Source organism: Pectinophora gossypiella, chromosome 15 (assembly GCF_024362695.1).
Source record: "Pectinophora gossypiella chromosome 15, ilPecGoss1.1, whole genome shotgun sequence".
NCBI classification, from domain to species: Eukaryota; Metazoa; Arthropoda; class Insecta; order Lepidoptera; family Gelechiidae; genus Pectinophora; species Pectinophora gossypiella.
In genome coordinates this window covers 10627077-10646002 of record NC_065418.1, presented here as the reverse complement: position 1 = coordinate 10646002, position 18926 = coordinate 10627077, and the positions used below count along the sequence as shown (strand labels likewise).

Here is an 18926-nt window from a genome sequence, read left to right as displayed (position 1 = left end):
GAATGGAGATGTATCGCGTGCTACATCGGGCGAGTGTGCGGCGCGCTGCACGTAGCGGGCGTGGTGGCGGGGCGGCGGCGGCGGCTCCCCGGCGCTGCTCAGACCGGTCCACACACAAACACTGCCGGCCTTCGCGGTTGCCGCCGCCCGGTGACGTCACCCGCTTATGTCATGCCGCGCTGTTGCAGCCACAATGCCGAATAAACGTGCACAACTCACACCTTAGAAACCGGCGATCGATAAAAAATTCGCCAAGATAGCGGTAGCTGCCAAGTCGATACGTACCCGTTTATGAGTTTACGCTTCGGTCGACCGTCACGAATTCGCCGAAAGATTCGTTCTGCATGACTCTGTGGTTGACGCCAGAGTTTATTTAGAACAATAAGCAATATCGGTCAAGCGACGACACGATGGCCATACAAATAGCATTTGCGTCACTCGCGCTCACTTCATTATTAACTCTGTTTATAATACAATCAGTGTAGGCAAGGGGAACTGTAGCGGTGGCAGCGCCTATAACTCTACATAATGTACCACTAGTGCCGTTTACTATATTTCAAAATGAAGGCAATTATAACGGAGCATGCTATTGGAATGAAAGCAAAAGAGAGAAACGCTTAAAAGTTATTGTCTCCAGTACGAAACACAAGGGTCGCGTGATGCTTTAATGGTTTTTGACGAAGCCGTATTACTTACGTTACATCTTTAAACTTGGCATTTGTTTGGCTTGAATCTAAAGTATCAAAACTGTTGGAGGCGCTTGTCTGTATCAATTATGAAAGGTGCGTGGTTGGCAACGAATGAGGCGCATCCTCCCACAGAGTTCAGTGTCGAGCTCCACCACCCACACGCTAGACTCATTGACTCTACTATATGCTGCAGTATGGCGGGATTCTATTTAAGCGGATGATGCCTATGAGGAATTGGAAGATTGGACAGTCGGTGATTGAACACAGGAAAGTACAATCACATCATTCTTATAATCATAAATAAAATGCACACATCGATATAAATATACAGTCTTGTGTAATGCATTGTGATCACGGTTTCTTTAAAAACTTACAGTCTCTGTAGTTCAATGTTGAACTATCTATAAAAGGAGTTAGAATTGTAACCAGTATCCTACTTCCAGTTAATTACAGTTCGCAAAGTCTAGATGGTAATAAAGCGTCTTGTATCGTCCGTAACTCTAGTCATAAAATTTGTCTGGATCGTAAACCGTTGAAATGATTGGCCTCGATTCGAGCAATCTCAAAACTCCAAGCACAATGTACGTGGGAAACTAAAAATAAGGATTGTGTGCGTTTACAGTTTACCGTACTCTACTCACTGAGAGGAATGGACGTGAAGTACTCATAAATCTTGGAAAACATGGTGTGGAAATGTGTGTTCCAAGGACGCGTACTATATGAACACAGTTTGCGTACAACCGAGTACTAAACATTAATGAGTAATGAAGTTGGAGAATTCAGATAATCATTCAGGATTCATCAATCAATCATTTACTGTTTTTACGTACATTTTCCCGTAACAATAAATAGAATAAATGAGTAGGCAAATATAGAAGTAAGCTACCTACATCCAATCTCCGGTCAGTGTCGTCAGGGCGGGGTTGCCACCCTCAGCGCGGGTGGTATCGGCAAACCTTGCTACGGGGTGGTAACGTTCACGCACTAATCCCTTTATGTGTCATATTTGCTCTATTTTTCACTGATATGTTACACGTATCCCCTTCATACGCCTCTATAGATAAAATTCATCAGACACTTTATCCCAGAATCCGTATATTCTAAAAAAAGATATTATAAATTTACAGTTACCAAGTTACAACTATTGATTGAACGAGTTGGGGTTTATGTGGTCGGTCACATTCACGAAGACGTATTAATGTAAAATAAAAGAAGAGTAGACTAGGCGACAGGACGGCACTGGGCATTGCTTGTTAGAATTTTGTCGTGCGGTTTCTGCTCGGCCGTTATTTCGGTTGATTTGTCTGTCAATGGTCATGTCGGAATGATGTACTTTCTCTTCAATGAGGGAGGTATGTGGACCGGATATCCCTCGGCTTTGTTTTTGCCGCAAAGCATCATGTTTCGTGTCAGCGCACGCTGTGTTTATATTATTTATAACTGTTGTGGTTCACGTCAGGGGAGAACTCGTGTGAGGGGTTTGGACACCTAATTAGGTGTATAACGCCCTCCAAAGTTACAGGTGTATTTTTTTACGGTAAAATAGCGGTGTGAAATTCGTTGGGGTTTCGAAAACCGGGCGAGAGCCAACTTTAATAATATTCGCGTCATTCAGAAATACATTTCGTAGGAATTTCGGCCTACTCTACCCAGAGCATTTCATTTGGTAACCAATAAATATTAAACGACTTATTGAGTCAATTCCAAGCCAAGCATCTTAGAAGAAAAGTGATTATTAGTGGCGGTGCAAGGATTTAAACTAAGATGTGACGCCTTCCCGCTTCTAAGTTCGAACCTTGGGAAGTAAGCGTTAGATCTAACTTGTCTATAGTTTTCAGTTTCCAAGGCGTGGCGTTTTGGGAAAATCAGCGTCTAATTACGTAATTGGCTTGAAAAAGTCGTAGGTTTGACAGTTAAACTCACGCCAGTCGGGCGCGGTTCTATATTTGGGTTAATGGATTCGTCCGCGCACCGCCACCAGCATGGGAAGTGCCTGTTAGTTCGTCCGCTGGCAACACCAATGACGGCACGACAGGATGAAGGATTTGCATTGGAAAATCGGAACTGGTTTATCAAATGTCTTTATGTCCTCTCAATTTTGCCGTTCTTGTTTTTCTAATGTCTTCCGAGATATTGATAGTGAATTAGTGTAAGTACCTGTCACTCTACGTTTCATCATGCTTATTTTAATACCAAATGCAACAACAGTACACGAACTACAAGTTTGTCTTCTGATTACTTGGGATACTGGCTACACCGGAATGGAAATGTGATTTTAAGGTGTGAGCTTATCTTTGTTTCAGTTTCTGTAGTGGATGTGTTGATTGGTCGACAAACAATGAAGTCGATTCAAGTATTTATAAGAGGATTTCTGAATACTATAAATTGATACCTGTTTGTTATCGCGTCTTAGGCCAATCTTGGTCGGAATATTGACTGTAACTCAAAACTGTATGGCCAATAAACTTTAAATATTGTCCCCTTATAGAGAAAACTACGTAATCGCCTATTTGAAAATTCACATTATTTCAAATAATTTAATCCGGGTAAAAAATTAGACCGCGTAGGTTTACCTGGATTGAAACTAGCTTTCTTAGCGAGGTTTTCTTAACAAAAATTATATCCGAATGTGCACTTACATACATAAGGTCAGGCCTATTTCCCGTTAGGCTAGACATAGACCATAGAATTCCACTGACTACAATCCGGACAAACCACTTTCTCGATATCCGAGTGTGATTTTTCAAAAAGGCGCTTTATTAGTTTTCACTGTAAGGTGATGATGCAGTGTTGTCATAAAACGCAGAGGCGTCATATTTTTAAAGTATCAATAGTTACGGCTTGGTTACAGTATGAGAATCCATCTTGCCACTTCTGCTGAGCTAATAACGCTAAATTTAGAGCCCATCGTGATGTCACTCGGAAGCTGGACATCGTGCGCATAGCTAAATTGTAATATTTATATTTACGCTATGTCATATTGATCGTGGAGTTTCTGTTTGTATGTACAATTTGAATGTCATTGATGATATCTAAGAAAAGAAATTCTTTATTTAAATTTTGTCTCGAAACCGCGTCTACTCAATATCCAATATCTTGGTTTTAATGCATTGTCATTGATTACGATCGTAAAAATGTGGTACTAGACTGAACACGCACAAAGATTTTAAGACAGCCCTCGACCTTGATGTGGTAACTCAAATAGAACCTGAGATTCCTTGAGCAAGAAGCGAAGGTTGATTACAAAAACAAACAAAGCCAAATACTGGAAATGCGGCACTAGACGAAACTAACCTACTTCACTTGGCACCTCAGTAGTAGTCAGTAGGAACGCGGCCGACTGTGTCGAACTACTGCATCCGTCGTTAAACTTACTGTTACTCTATTTCAATTCGAAAACAAACTTTGCCCGCTTCAAATACGGTCTTTGTCCCGTAGCACAGCAAATGGGGTTGCAGTGATAGAAATCGCACTGTTTAAATAATCGTCGATGCTTCCTGTCCTCTGAATGGGAGAGAATTAATTACTACCTTTGTCAGCTGTTACCTTTTCGTTTGAATGTTCAGCGTTTACACTCCGAAACAAAGGTTCACTGTATTTAATGTTTTCTGTATTTAGTGTCCGAAGTTTAGTTCGATTATAATTACGTGTCTCGAGTTCTATTCTTCTTTTGTGTCAGTAGCTGATACAATGCCAACACTATTGTTTTGTTTGCAAACATTAATTCTTTCGCAGGTAATATGTTGTTTCACATTGCAATTTGTACTACTAGTGTATACTCTATATATTCAACAACCATTTAAATATTAGTAATATAATATAATACACGTTCGTCTGTCACGTCATGTAACAAAACTTAAGCTTCTGTTTTATTTGTCAAACTTTGTAATTGGCTAGTAAAAGATTTTTAACATCGCAAATTTAATTAAGATTATTTATTATAAGCTGTAAAGTTTGCAATAAACGATTAAATAAATAAATAATTTTAAAACATGAAACAACAGCACGTAATACCACAACCATAATACTTTCGATCCGTTTTCCTAGCCGCTTGTAAAAAGTTGGCGGCTTTCTGTTACAATAGCAATCACGCAGGCTTAAAGCACGAGTATAATTTTTTTGTGCGCTTTTGTCAAACAAGTTTTGCTTGATAGCCTTTAGACGAATGTTACTCTGCCAGTTTTGAGACACAATTGTTTAAGTGAGGCGTTGTTGGTAGTGCAGGAATCAGGATATCCGTAATCTAAAATGGTATGGCGAAGCACTTATTATGTATGACGGTAGATATGTCCCATCGTAATGATGGCGTGACGTCTAGTCGTTTGCTAGACGCGCCAATAGGGGGTGGGGGAGTGGAAATACCGATTCGTTTACCTTCATTGCCGTCAGATATTTTTTTATTTTTTCCCTCCTTATTCAAGAATTATAGCTAGATTTTCGTGGCTACCAAATCATATCTATTTAAAAGGCAGATTATATTTATTTAGCTTATTTTATTCAATTATTTCTTCGTAAAGTTGGTTCAGAACCCTAATGGTTTCTTGTGCTCAGTTTTGTCAAGCGATATTGCCGTCTCGACCTTTCGTGCCTAAAGCATAGTTCAAAGCCGATGGTTTTGAATGCCGTCATTTTACGCATGGCGGGTTCAAGGGGGACTGAGGCACCTTGTTCATGAAAGTCTTTTTGCAGAAAACTATCATACTGAGCTGCATTGCTGCATATTATATTGTCTTCGGATTAACAATCCCTGTTAATAACACACACGTGTTGAAGTGTGATTCTACCTATGTGTCTATTGTTTTCTACGTCTTCATGTGAACTTTTGTGTTCTACATGACATTAATCATCTCATTGCAACTTTATTGAGACAGAGTAAAGTCTTGTGTTATAATCCTTGACTTCGACTAGAATATCGCCGAGTACAACTCGGAGTGACTTTATAGAGGTAGTTTTTACCTCCAATTACTGAGGCGCTTCGTCGCCACTCTATGGCGGTGTAATGGCAGCCCATGGTATCGCCGACGCCATGTCTAGTGACAGGGGTCAACGCCCCCGCTGCCTGTTCGATAGCTAGTTGTTGCTTGTGTTCAACTTTTGTAGCAGTGTTCCTTGGATTAGCTACGGTTGGTAATGTTATAAAACATCCAATAGAATTACTCTGAGTTTGGTTTCTATTTTATTCGTTTTAAGTGTTTATGTCTACTTTAAAAATATCATCTACTTGACATTTTATACAAGCATTTTATAGAGACATGACATTGATTAAATGACATCCTTCTTGAGTTACAAAAACTGTATCTCAGTTTTGGTATACTTCTCTTGATATAAGAAACTAATGTTGTACACTATCGGCACTGTTGAGTTGGACGTCAGTTGCTGGTTTCCCAATTGAAATTCGAGAAGAAAATTTAACAAGAAAGTGTGCTCAAACATTTACTTTGTAAAGCGAGACTTTCCCGTTAGTGATGGAGTTGATTTTATCGCTTCTCGCACATTTACGATAAAATTCTACACTCGTGTCCTGATTTATGTTTTATATAATTTACTTTTACTTGCATTCCATAAAAATGTGATCAAATACTTGATAGGTGTTAATTTCTTATTACTTTATATTTTTATTATATTTTACATTCGTGTAATGAACAGATGCGTGTTTTCTTCCCATACTTCACACTAGTATTTCATCGGGATGTACAGTGCTATAAATAGAAACTTATATGGCAACTGATCCGCTTCAATCGCTACATTGAAAGTGAGAAGCAGAATTCTGAATAAAATTCCATTGTAACGTCAGGGTAGATAATGTTATTATTCAGTAGTATTCAGTATTGTTTCTAGGTCAAGTTTCATATTACTATGTGTAGGTGTTAGGTTCGACATAGTTTCGATGTTCATCCCTTTTATCGCGAGTTATACCATGGAATGTTTTCGTGTCAGTCTTGCTATGAGCTTTTTTGACACTTTCCTCATAAGTGTTTTTCTTTCATTGTTGTTTCCTTTTATGCCCTTGTTTATCTCTCCCAACCCTACTTGAGGTCGATCGATGTAATCTTTTATTTTGTAATTGTGTCTAACTTTATTGCTAACGTTTTTACTGTTATCGTATTGTGCATTCTATCTGTGATCTTTATTTTTATCCAATGTTGCGCTGACGTCTGTATTTTCTTAAGAACAGCTGTTTTTATTATTCACACGCATTTTTTCTAGTTTATAACTGTACCACAAAAAATACATATCTTATTATTTTAGCAAATCTTCGCGCACATTGTACTCTTTATACTTCCATTATTATGTTTTTTCGTTAATGCTAAGTTAGGTGTTCTCACGGATACGGTTTCCTATATGTATCATTTAATTATGGGTCTCTTTTCATATCTGATTATTTTTTATATTTTTATTCATCTTTTCAGATTTTATTGAATTTACATGCCTTGTAGATTCTATAGTTTCTGGTTACCCCGATGGGAAATATGCATAAGTTTATGTGTGTGTGTATGTATAGATACCACTTGGATAATAATGAGACTTTCTTATGACCAAAAGAAAAAAAAACAGGAATTATATCATCACTCATGTTCACAGTGAATCAGTGACTAAAGGTACGTTCAATCAAATTCTAAAACAGATGTTAAGCGTACATTACTTATCCATCGGCTAAACATAGGCCTATTATAGTCTGCCGAAAGACCTTCGTCGGAGTTTGTCCATTATATTGGAAGGTCAGAGACGAACAAACAATTATTTATGGTTCTACATACAGCATCAGATAGTGCTTGCGAATGTTCAAATCATTACAAGATGTATTATTAACGTATTGTCATTGTGTTCTGTTGAACGAGTTATTTGATTTCTAGAACATTCGAAGTGGTTGAATTGTCGCCATTGATTTCTTTATCTTTATTATGGTTTTTTATTCAGTTGACAATCTTTGGTTTCATACATACAGGGTGTTAGTGACATCGTAACGAATACTGAGCGGGATGATTCAGCTCATTATTCTGAGTTAATATCAAGTTGAATTTTACATCGCAACAGTATGGAATTGAAAATAATTTAAAAAATCTAAAAAAACATCATGTATTTTCAAAAAAAACGTCACCATATCACTAACATCCTGTATTTTGAGTGGAAATATGTATCAAGGTGTTGGCATTTGACTCATCGTCCCCTAATGTTCCAAAGTGTCTCAAGTCTTAAAATAATTAACGCGGTGGCGTATGTTAATTGGTGTAAATGCTAAAGAGGACAGTTAGCATACTCGCAGTGAAAATAATGCAACAGATCATAAACGTTCTAAACGGATTTGCTAACTTAGGTCATACACCGGACATTCAATACAAAAATCTCATTCTTACAGTATGCCGAGTAACGCGTGAGTGCGAGGGAGACAGATAGGCCGCGAGCTCTCTCTTATTTTGGCCTACGACTATTAAAGATTAAATTAAGACCTAGAGGGTGTAAGGTCGGCGCCCGATACGAATTGGTGCGATGCAAAGTCACTGTTTCTATAATGTAGTATTAATTAATCTTTATTCTATGCTTAGGATTTGTTTTCCTACTTTTTGGATCCTAAGTTTGGCACATTGGTTACTTCAGTCTCGTTAAAATTACATGCTAGATCATAGATTAAGTTTTGATGTAATTAAAAAAAGCAAAATACAGGACATAGTGATATACAGGCAATAGCGGGCCAGCAAGAGTTTCTCTCAATACCTGATAGCAGTAACTATTTATGACCAAACCGACCGAGAAGGACTTACGATGACCAAATTGGAGATGTCCTTCGATCGGAACCGGCGTGCGTGTATGAAGCGATTGATGAATGTGGAGGAAGCAAGAGAAGTGTGTCAGGAGTGAAGCAAATGGAATTCTATAGTCTTTGCTTACCCCGGTGGGAAATAGGCGTGAGTTTATGTATGTATGTATGTAGTAACTATTTATGTGTGAGTGTACGATGTTACGGAACAGTCATGATCTAAACTAATCTAACTTCTGAAGTGAAAATTCGTGGTAATTTTGTGAGTTTATACACTCGATAAGCATAAACCATCCTTCTCCGTCAAGAGATAACAATGTAGGTGTCCTTGAGACGTTTGCCCTTGATTTCCCTACATTTTAGTTACATTAGTGACTCAGCCGTCTGTCAGTCTGATATTAACTGTAGTTTTACTATATTTTCACCCCATGTTTGCATAATATTGCCTGGCCTTGACTCGTTGCGAGCTCACATCATTTTCTCAACTTATAATATTATTCTATCATACGAGTTATACCGGACGTTTCACATTATTTGCAGTAAATACTTCATGTGATACAATGTCTGCATAAGGTGTGGCGATGACACTTGAAAATTTTACTTCTTATCGCTTATCGTTGAAATGATGTCATTTATACTAACAATAACACCTTCACTGTAATGCAGTTTTTATACCTTTCACGATGTTTCCTTAGGCTAGTTATATTAGGAAATATTAATTAAACGTTGTTTTCTCTTAATGTGCGTGAAATTCAAGGTAAAGTTTAGTTATTTAGCCGTTAATTTGGCATAGGGTTTCGCAAAGGAAAGCTTGAAGGCTTCGGGGATTAGGATGGATTATGTTGTAACTGCGTGCTGTGTTTGCTTAATTTTGTTCAGAGCCGCGGTAAAGTAATTTGTGTTGATTTTGATGCTCAAATGTTGATTCACTCACAAAATCTATAACCTGTGAATAATCTTGTTTCAAAGTTCCCAGTCTCACAAAGTTCGAAGAGTTTATAATAGACCTGTATTATTTGTACTCTAGCGCGGTGCAGATGATATCAGTCAGAATACATTTTCTTGGTATGTTCATCATCATCAATTTAAGAGCGACTCTCTTGTCGGTGTAGCATTATCCATTCTTGTCTATCAAAGGCCAATTCTTTAACTTCTTTATAAGACACGACGGCGACGTTCGCCTTCTCTTCTCCTCTCTCCTCTTTCCTACCCAACCTCTTTCGAATTATTCTGCGTCCTGTTGTCATGTGCAGTATGCTAGACCACAAATAGTATAATCTATGATATGACCAAGGTGACTCCCGTTTGAACTGGTGGTAGTAACAAAATTGTGTCTGAAGATCCTTTTCTAAACTTGTTCTATATTGTTCCAGATCTTTGAGCGTGGCGTGGTGAGGCAGAGGTCGCGATGACGACCGACATATCGGTGTCCCGGTGGGACCCGTCCATCGGCCACGGCCAGGAGATCATAGATGACTTCGAGTACGATGGCGGCAACTCGTCGTCGAGGCTCTTCGAACGATCGCGCATCAAAGCGCTAGCTGGTCAGTATTTTTTTATTTATTTTGTTATTTGACCTGCGTGGGTGCTTAGTTCACCTCTGATTACCCCAATTGGTATATATTCGTGAGTTTATGTATGTTAATTCAAAATTAAGTGATGACGTAGGACAATTACCTTTTCACTGTCTACCCTTGAAACGCCGTGATTATGTTTCGGAAACTCAAATTACTTGCGGCAGGCTGTTCATTGTTCGTATGGACTTTATGTGATAGGTTTCGTTCGATTCAAAAGCATATTACACAACACGATACCTATTTAATGTTTTCGTCTCTTGATGACCTATCCAGAACTTACGGCAGATACGCGATTAGACTTCAGATTCAGTGTATCAGCGGGTATTAAGGCAAGGTTTACATGTTTAGTTTATGTGGTCGTACTCTTTCTATTAAAATTAAAAAGCGACTCCTACGTGACAGATCATAATGTTTGCCCACTACGTATATTAGCAACCAGTAGGTTAGCTATTTTGTTATTATGAAGTACGATATGTATGTGTGGCTGTGTGCCCGGCGATAAACCGCTGGTTACCATTTTATCTGTACCGGTTGATTACGTTGATATTTCGAAGACGCAAGATAAAATTATTGAAATTGTGATAAACCTCTTATTTTAGGATTTCTGACGTCCACATTCATATTACAATTATGCACGAAATTCGAGTTTTAATTTTATAATAAGAAAGATCAGATGATGCGACCTTGCCCGCACATGTCCGCCTCACACTTGACATAATTATAGCATGCGTATTATTAACACTATGCTTATCATTTAGCCACATAACCACTGTTTCCTCTTCCCCATAACATTCAGAAAATACAAACATTTGGTCAAAACTAAATTTATCGAGAATCCAATTTCTGTTTGCCTCGATCAACACGAAATCTCTTGCACAACAGCACCAGGTTTATCATTATCAGTGATGTTATCTTAAGGTACATGATGAATTCTCATAAGGTTCGCATGTTTCCCAACTATGTCGACGTATTTTTCTAATTCTATAGTTTTATAAAGTAATAATATAGTCACAGGTATTGCGTGATAGATAAACCTAATGCGTTAGGTCATTAGACACCGGTCGAAAAGTTGACGACATCTGGAGCGGTGGTATCGAATATCCTTGTTTGGTTCAGAGTTTGACGCTCTGATTCTTCCCTGTGTCGATGTTGGGAGTGCAGGGCTCAGTCGGTGCTCGGTGACAGTGTTGACATGACAGACTGGTGGTAGAACTCTTGGTAAAAGTGAGTGATGACGTCGTCAGAGTGCTACGATCTCATCAAGCGGGGCATCGATATAGAAGTACCTGGGTTAGATGTGTATTATGATAAAGTCGTCTCGGAGTTGAGAGGTCAGTGTTACGTGGTTTGAAATTTTGGTTGTCTTTCTTTTAGTTTGTTAATATGGCTAAATTAGGTCAATATGTTATTGTTAAAATGTTATCTAAGTAAATTATGATTTCGTGGCTTTAAATATTTTACTTAATACATTCCTGTATATTGTAGTATTTCTTTGTCTTTTTTACATGAGGAAATATTATTACACTGTATTTTATCCTCGTCTTATTTATAAACATGTAGTTAAACATAGACACTTTAATACCAAATAAAGTAGAGATTAACGTAAAATGATTTGTCGTATCGTCTAGTAGGAATTGATGCGGTATTTACATACACATTAAAAAGCGATATACACAGCTTTTATGAGATTCTAAAGAATAGATTATTATGGGAAGACTTTGTCTAAATACAGGAAAGGTATATCGTGCTCAAATCGTGCACTTGCATCACACGCTTACCTGCCCACTTTACCGCAAATGCGATAACGATCAAATGCATCTTAAGAAATCCTTACCAAACGTCTGCATAATCTGTCCAGCACCTAGCTTTACGGTCTAAAGCGTGCGACTGGCTATCTGATCCTGGTTTCGTGTTACTGGTATTATTTTCATAACCCTACACCTGGGGCCATAGTGTGTGGAAGTTGAGGCGATGGCTCGGTCGCCGCCGGACGGCTGCAGGGCGGGCCGGCACACACCCCTCTGGTCACCAGCCCGCGGGCGACCCCACTGGCGGTTATTGTGTTAACATTCTACTTTTCTTCAATCTAGTTAATACTGATTCTAATATGAATGTCTACTTTATACATATTTTCAACGGCCTCACAGGTCCGTAGTTTGTTGATGTTAATTATGCCAAATAAGAATTTTTAAGCATTGCGAGTTCCACAAGGTTCGATTTTTGGACCACCTTTTCAAAATCTGTTTGTTCTCTGTTCCAAAAAATATTTCAAATCCAAATCAGACTTGGGATTGGTTATTTAAATTGACACGCAAATATTGACGAAGCGCATCATTTGTTTCCAGACGAACGAGAGAGTGTACAGAAGAAGACTTTCCAAAAATGGGTGAACTCCCACTTGGTGCGAGTGGGACACCGCATCAGCGACTTATACGTGGACATGCGGGATGGCAAGATGCTCATCAAGCTGCTCGAGGTGCTCTCTGGAGAGAGACTGGTAAGCATACAGAAAAAAAAAACATATCTATGTTTTATCCTACTATACTACAGCCGAAGAGAGAAATAGGACTTTCACGCGTCATCTTTTATCCCGTATGGGAAATAATAATTAAAAATGACAGTAACAAAATAATAAAGCTTAAATGACGACAGGTAAAACGAGGAAGGGATAAAAAAAATAAACGTCACAAAAAATTAGCAATCAAAAGAACATTTGAAATATCTCGTTTAATAAAAATAACCTTGATAAGGAAAAGCATTATTGGAAACAAAAAGATCAGCACTAAAAAAATTCGCCCAACGTGGGGCTCGAACCCACGACCCTGAGATTAAGAGTCTCATGCTCTACCGACTGAGCTAGCCGGGCTTGTGGCGAAACTACGAAACTGCGCACCACAATTTATCGCACGGAGTATTTTATTATCTGGTTTAATTTCTTGGCAACAAATAGGTTACTAGCACGTGTCATGACTGGAATACGAACTGCAATGACCTGCTGTCGTTTTGAAGCTCTTGGTCGCATTATATTTCTTACTCGCTTCTAAATATAGACTATAGAAAATTAGAAAGTGTAAGTAAAGTACATTGCAAAGTAATTTAATTCATAACCAAATCATAGCTAATTTTTTTTTTTTTTAATATATAATAATGTATAAGCATGTAACAAATCTGCGGTTAAAAAACGCTTGTACAATTGTCACTTAAGCAAACAGTACCTAAATCAAACTCATGTGATATGTGGAGTAGTTTAAAGTTTATGACATCATAGTATTAAAGTATTATACTGTTAGTCATTTGATACTAATAGCTAATAAATATTAATTATGTATATTGTTGTAACAAGAGCCGATGGAATGTCAATTACAAGCACTCGTTGGCCTACTGGTAATATTATTTTATTGTGTGCATTGTGAGGTGGATTATCAACCCCATCAACCCTGGTGTCAGGGTTATTACTGAGCCGCCATAGGCCCTTGACATGACTCGTGTAACGACTACGTACTTACATCAGTAAGTAATAACCGGGACCAACAGCTTAACGTGCTTTCCGAAGCATGGATTATCTTCCTTTAGAACAATCAGGTGATTAGCCTGTAATGTCCTAACCAAACTAGGGATCACAAAGTAATTTGTCCCCACCGGGATTCGAACCCGGGATCTTCGGATCGTGAGCACAACGCTCAACAAATTTTAAAAGTATACTGTAAAAATCGCTAACTTTTGAGAATAAACCTTAATAATATTGTATCAATTTCAAGCAGACAGAACCATGTGGAAAGAGTATTTTAGTTACTTTTTATAATATTATAAATATATGAATATAAATAATAAATTAGTCTGTGCGATAAAATTGTGGTGCGCAGTTTCGTGGTGTAACCACAAGCCCGGCTAGCTCAGTCGGTAGAGCATGAGACTCTTAATCTCAGGGTCGTGGGTTCGAGCCCCACGTTGGGCGAATCTTTTTATCTTAATTTCATTGTGATTGAAAAACAGAGAAATCTTAAAAGAAATATTTTTTTTTCACTACAAAACAATAAGATGTAAAAAAAAGGAAATTAACGGCTTACCGCTAAGTTTTTTTCCTCAATAAATTCGACGAATCAGAAATAAAATGTGATCATAGTGCAGAATTTGGCAGAGATATACATTTAAATTGTTAGTTAGACAGTAAACTATCTTGCTGTCTTTATTGCACTCATCGTAAGGATGGCACTATTTTTAAAATCGCCAAACTAAAATACAATAAAGTTTTGTTTGCTACAGTTGGCACCATTGTCCTACTAACATTTTACTACTACTGCCATTACTGTGATTCTATTGTTCTTTCTTTTAACTATACAATTACAATTTACAAAGTTTACATGAATCACAGATCCACCTCTGTAAAATGACAAAGATTAAAATAAAGTTAAGAGGTGTCTGCTGGAGTTAATCTTCTATATTTCAATATAAGTGAAATACCCATTGATTAATCACGAAATCTCGGGAATTCAACCCTTAAGGGAGTAAAAAGTGGTGTCTAATTTTATTTATTTATTATGGTACATCAACAGCAGTACGTACACAAACACACAATATAAAATACATATAGGATAAGTTCCGGTATGCCTGCCAATTATAGATGCACACAACACTGATAATAAAAAGTATAAACTAAAGTTAGCTTAAAAAGAAATTTTATATGAAACTTCTATATTTTTCGTTTTATTAGTAAGATTTCACGGAAACAAAGTCGCGGGTTACAGTTAGTTATGATATATGATAAATTAATTAATGAGATGTAATTTTTCACTAGCCTCGACCAACGAAGGGCAAGATGCGCATCCACTGCCTGGAGAACGTGGACAAAGCTCTGCAGTTCCTTCGTGAGCAGCGCGTCCACCTGGAGAACATGGGCTCGCACGACATCGTGGACGGCAACCCTCGCCTCAACCTCGGCCTCATCTGGACTATCATCCTGCGTTTCCAGGTTGGTGCACAATTCAAACTCAAAAATATTTTCTTTTGGTGAACGCTTGACTCTCACTGTGCGGTCGGATTTCGAATCTCAGCACTGGCCTTATCCAATGATATTCTAATTTGGTTTTGAATCCATGTTTGGACCATAAATGATTATGACGTGCTCAGATGCGAAGGAAAACTTCGTGAGAAACATTCCCGAGAAATGCGTTTTTCTAACATATTTCCCTCATCAACCCTCAAATTTCCAGATCCAAGACATTACAATCGAGGAAACAGACAACAAAGAGACCAAATCCGCCAAGGACGCTTTGCTATTATGGTGTCAAATGAAGACGGCGGGCTACAACAACGTGAATGTTCGCAACTTCACGACGTCCTGGCGCGACGGGTTGGCCTTCAACGCCATCATCCACAAGCACAGGCCTGACCTGATCCAGTTTGAGAAGCTGCATAGAAGCAACCCGATACACAACCTGAACAATGCGTTCAATGTTGCCGAGGATAAGCTCGGACTTACCAAACTCTTGGATGCTGAAGGTGAGTTTTCTTTTTAATGAAGATAAGCAATTTTTTACTGTCATATGGTCAAAAACAATTGTTATTATAATTAATGCCGGATATGTGATAAGGATAAGAAGTAAACAGTGTCTTTTAACAGAACTTTATTACAACCGGCATTATCTTCGGTGTCGTTTACAGCAACAATGAATAGTTCTTTTACATAACATAAGCTCATGACTGTATCCCAACTGGGGTAGTCAGAGGTACATCTATTGTAAGATGATCTAAGTACTTACACCTTACCGAGCTTACTGTTAGACCAACGTGATAGGCGGTGAGACGTATCGCCGTCTATAATACTCGAGACAACTGTGTTAGTGAAAACAGCACTTAAGATTTTATAACTCATTGGTGCAAGTCTGGTACCAGGTTCGAACCGGCGCTCCTCGTTTGAGAAGCAAGATGGTGTAGCACAGAACCACAGCACTTTCGCTCAAATAACCGTCATCATTTAAATCATTCTTCTTCTGCGACAAACAAATCTTGATCCTGGATTGATTGATTACTCCTTCCCCCCAGACATTGCCGTCGACCACCCGGACGAGAAGTCAATCATCACGTACGTGGTCACCTACTACCACTACTTCAGCAAGATGAAGCAGGAGACGGTGCAAGGCAAGAGGATCGGCAAGGTCGTCGGCATCGCCATGGAGAACGACAAGATGATGCAGGAATACGAATCGCTTACCAGGTAAGGAGACTGAAGGAGTCTTGTAGAGTTGGAATAGATTCATCATCTTTCTGCTCCTATCCCACTCTTTAAGTGGGGTCGACACAATATGTATTCATCTTCCATTCATTTCTGCCAGTCTTCTTCTCAGTACTCACATTTTTCGGAGTTGGAATGGATTGGAGATGTAAATTGCCATTACTTTTTTGCTAGACTGTGAGAAAATCTGTTCAGCTGCTTATCATCCCGAGCATGTCGTAAAAACCGCGGAATAAAAGAGGATTTGTGTATAACTCCTAAGGGTCAGTACAGACCAAGTGCAGCGACGAGGCAATAAAAAATAACTATTGCCATTCCCATGAAGTGCAATATCTTTTGACAACGACAGACTGCCAGCGTCAGCTTGAAGCGCTGCATGCGAGCCGATACTTGGTAGCGAGACTACCTTGTATGGGAATCGTACATAAAAACTCGAACGTGTTGTAAAAACTGACAAGAGGAATTGCGTTGTGTCTCTTCCAACATAGTAGTCCATTATAATAACGATGGGTTTATCACGTGACAATATAATTGATTCTTGAAGTCGCCAACTTTGATAAAACATGAAATTTTTACCATAATTCTTCCTTACATTTGTAGGTCCTTTGAAAAGACAGACAACTTATCAGAATTAACTATTGCCAATGTGTATTGTTATGCTCTAGCGACCTCCTGCAATGGATTGAGCGTACGATCGAAGCGCTCGGCGATAGAACCTTCGCCAATTCTTTGGAAGGAGTACGTCAACAACTCATTCAGTTCTCCAACTACCGAACCGTGGAGAAGCCACCTAAGTAAGTATCATAAATATGTAACTAAAAACGTAAAGATCATTTGCGTCTTAGCTAAATCTTTTGGTAGATTTTACTGGAGTAATCGAGGTGGTAAGTAACTACTTAAACCGTAAACATAGCGTTGTAATAAACAGTAAATTTTTCAGTTTGACACCCCTAGATAACTCATACTTTTGGTATAAACATAATTTTATATATATAATCTTACACAAAAGCATTTTTGAAAAGATTATTTTTCGAACGAAAACGACTCTTACCATTTCATTATACAATATTCTTCAGTTGTGTTGATGGTGAGGTCAATGACTCACTTTACCAAGTCTCATTTCAAGGTTATCGAGCCGCTAAAGACCAATACAATATTTACTTTTTATTACTCGTCCAGGTTCGTCGAGAAGGGCAACCTGGAAGTACTCCTGTTCACGCTACAATCGCGCATGCGTGCAGCCAACCAGAAGCCTTACACTCCCAAGGAAGGCAAGATGATCCACGACATCAACCGCGCCTGGGAACGCCTCGAGAAGGCCGAACACGAACGCGAACTGGCCTTGAGAGAGGAACTCATACGGCAGGAGAAGCTTGAACAACTAGCTGCCAGGTATTCACTACTCTAAGATTACAATCGAAATATAAGGTATATTTTTGTAAACAGATATTTGAAGGGATGTGGCCACAGATCATGTTTTAGAAAACAGGGCCGTTTTGTAATGCGACGACTCAACAATTAGCCGGATTATTATTGCAACACGTTCTACAAAATGGCGGCCCACGTTAAGCCGGATTGTATTAATTTAATATTAGGACTAAATAACCTTAGTGTCGAGATTGGCGAGGCCCACAGATCATAGAAACAAAGCGAGATATGCCCTCAGCACTACATTTCACGTCGGCGTGTGAAGTGGTCGCACGAAGATATTTCGTTTCGAGCACTACATCGATTTACCTGCCGATCATTGCGTAGAAACACAAGCGCTAGTTGTATTTGCGCAATACCAAAGAAGCAATGAATGACGTGGAAAGTTTTATAATATTGACGCCGATTGGGCTCTCTACCTATCATATTGGTCAAACAGAAAGCTCGGTGAGGTGTGGGTACTTAGTTCATCTTGCAATGGATGTACCTATGATTACCCCAATTGGGATATAGTCGTGAGCTTATGTTATTTAAGATATTATTTCTAACCTGTTCTAGTATGTATAGTCAAAATAATTTATATACATCTTCATCAAACCCATCAGATTCAACCGCAAAGCTCAGATGCGCGAGACTTGGCTCTCTGAGAACCAGCGTCTGGTGAGCCAGGACAACTTCGGCTTCGACCTGGCGGCGGTGGAGGCGGCTGCTAAGAAGCACGAAGCTATTGAGACGGACATCTTCGCGTACGAGGAGCGCGTACAGGCCGTGGTGGCTGTGTGCTCTGAGCTGCAAGCAGAGAGGTAAGCTTGAACAAATTAACGCTTTGTTGCACACACAAAGATGACGATGTTCTCCCAGGCGTATCCGTCGACGGTGACACCCTCAGCTAGTGTTAACTTGGGCCCTTGCGTGGGCGCGAGCGTGACTAGCAAAACCAAATTTTGTTTCGAAAGTCCTGTTACAAGAAATACAGTACAGAATTCCACTTGATTTATAAGTGTAGCAGGGGTCACCAGCGTGGCAATATATTAAAGTGGGTGAAGATTTGCGCATACACAATCCACTCTCTCGTCTTTTAGGTCTTGTTACTTGGGGGCGTGGTACTGTCAGAATGTTCCAAGGTGTTTTCTACGACAAAAGCATAGAATAAAGAATAATACTGCGTATAGAATGGTAAATCCGCCCCGCACCAATTCGTATCGGGCGCCGACTCCACCCCCTCTGGGTCTTTAGTGTTAGAT

General features: G+C 39.0%; 1 protein-coding gene and 2 non-coding genes across 17 annotated transcripts in view; 2 read left to right on the top strand and 1 right to left on the bottom strand.

Moving 5' to 3' along the window:
• LOC126373268 (spectrin beta chain) overlaps positions 1–18926 on the top strand; it is a 68790-nt gene that overhangs the window by 15860 nt on the left and 34004 nt on the right. For all 15 annotated transcript variants that reach the window (XM_050019330.1, XM_050019322.1, XM_050019333.1 and 12 more), the window contains exons 2-9: positions 9819–9989; positions 12368–12519; positions 14818–14991; positions 15233–15521; positions 16065–16236; positions 16920–17048; positions 17434–17646; positions 18288–18485. In XM_050019330.1, coding sequence (XP_049875287.1) covers positions 9854–9989; positions 12368–12519; positions 14818–14991; positions 15233–15521; positions 16065–16236; positions 16920–17048; positions 17434–17646; positions 18288–18485 — 1463 coding nt within the window. In that variant the 5' untranslated portion in view covers positions 9819–9853. The remainder of the gene's footprint in view (positions 1–9818; positions 9990–12367; positions 12520–14817; positions 14992–15232; positions 15522–16064; positions 16237–16919; positions 17049–17433; positions 17647–18287; positions 18486–18926) is intronic.
• Positions 12816–12888, bottom strand: Trnak-cuu (transfer RNA lysine (anticodon CUU)). The gene has a single exon. It is a non-coding gene; the product is annotated as a tRNA-Lys (tRNA).
• Trnak-cuu (transfer RNA lysine (anticodon CUU)) lies at positions 13905–13977 on the top strand. Its single transcript has one exon. It is a non-coding gene; the product is annotated as a tRNA-Lys (tRNA).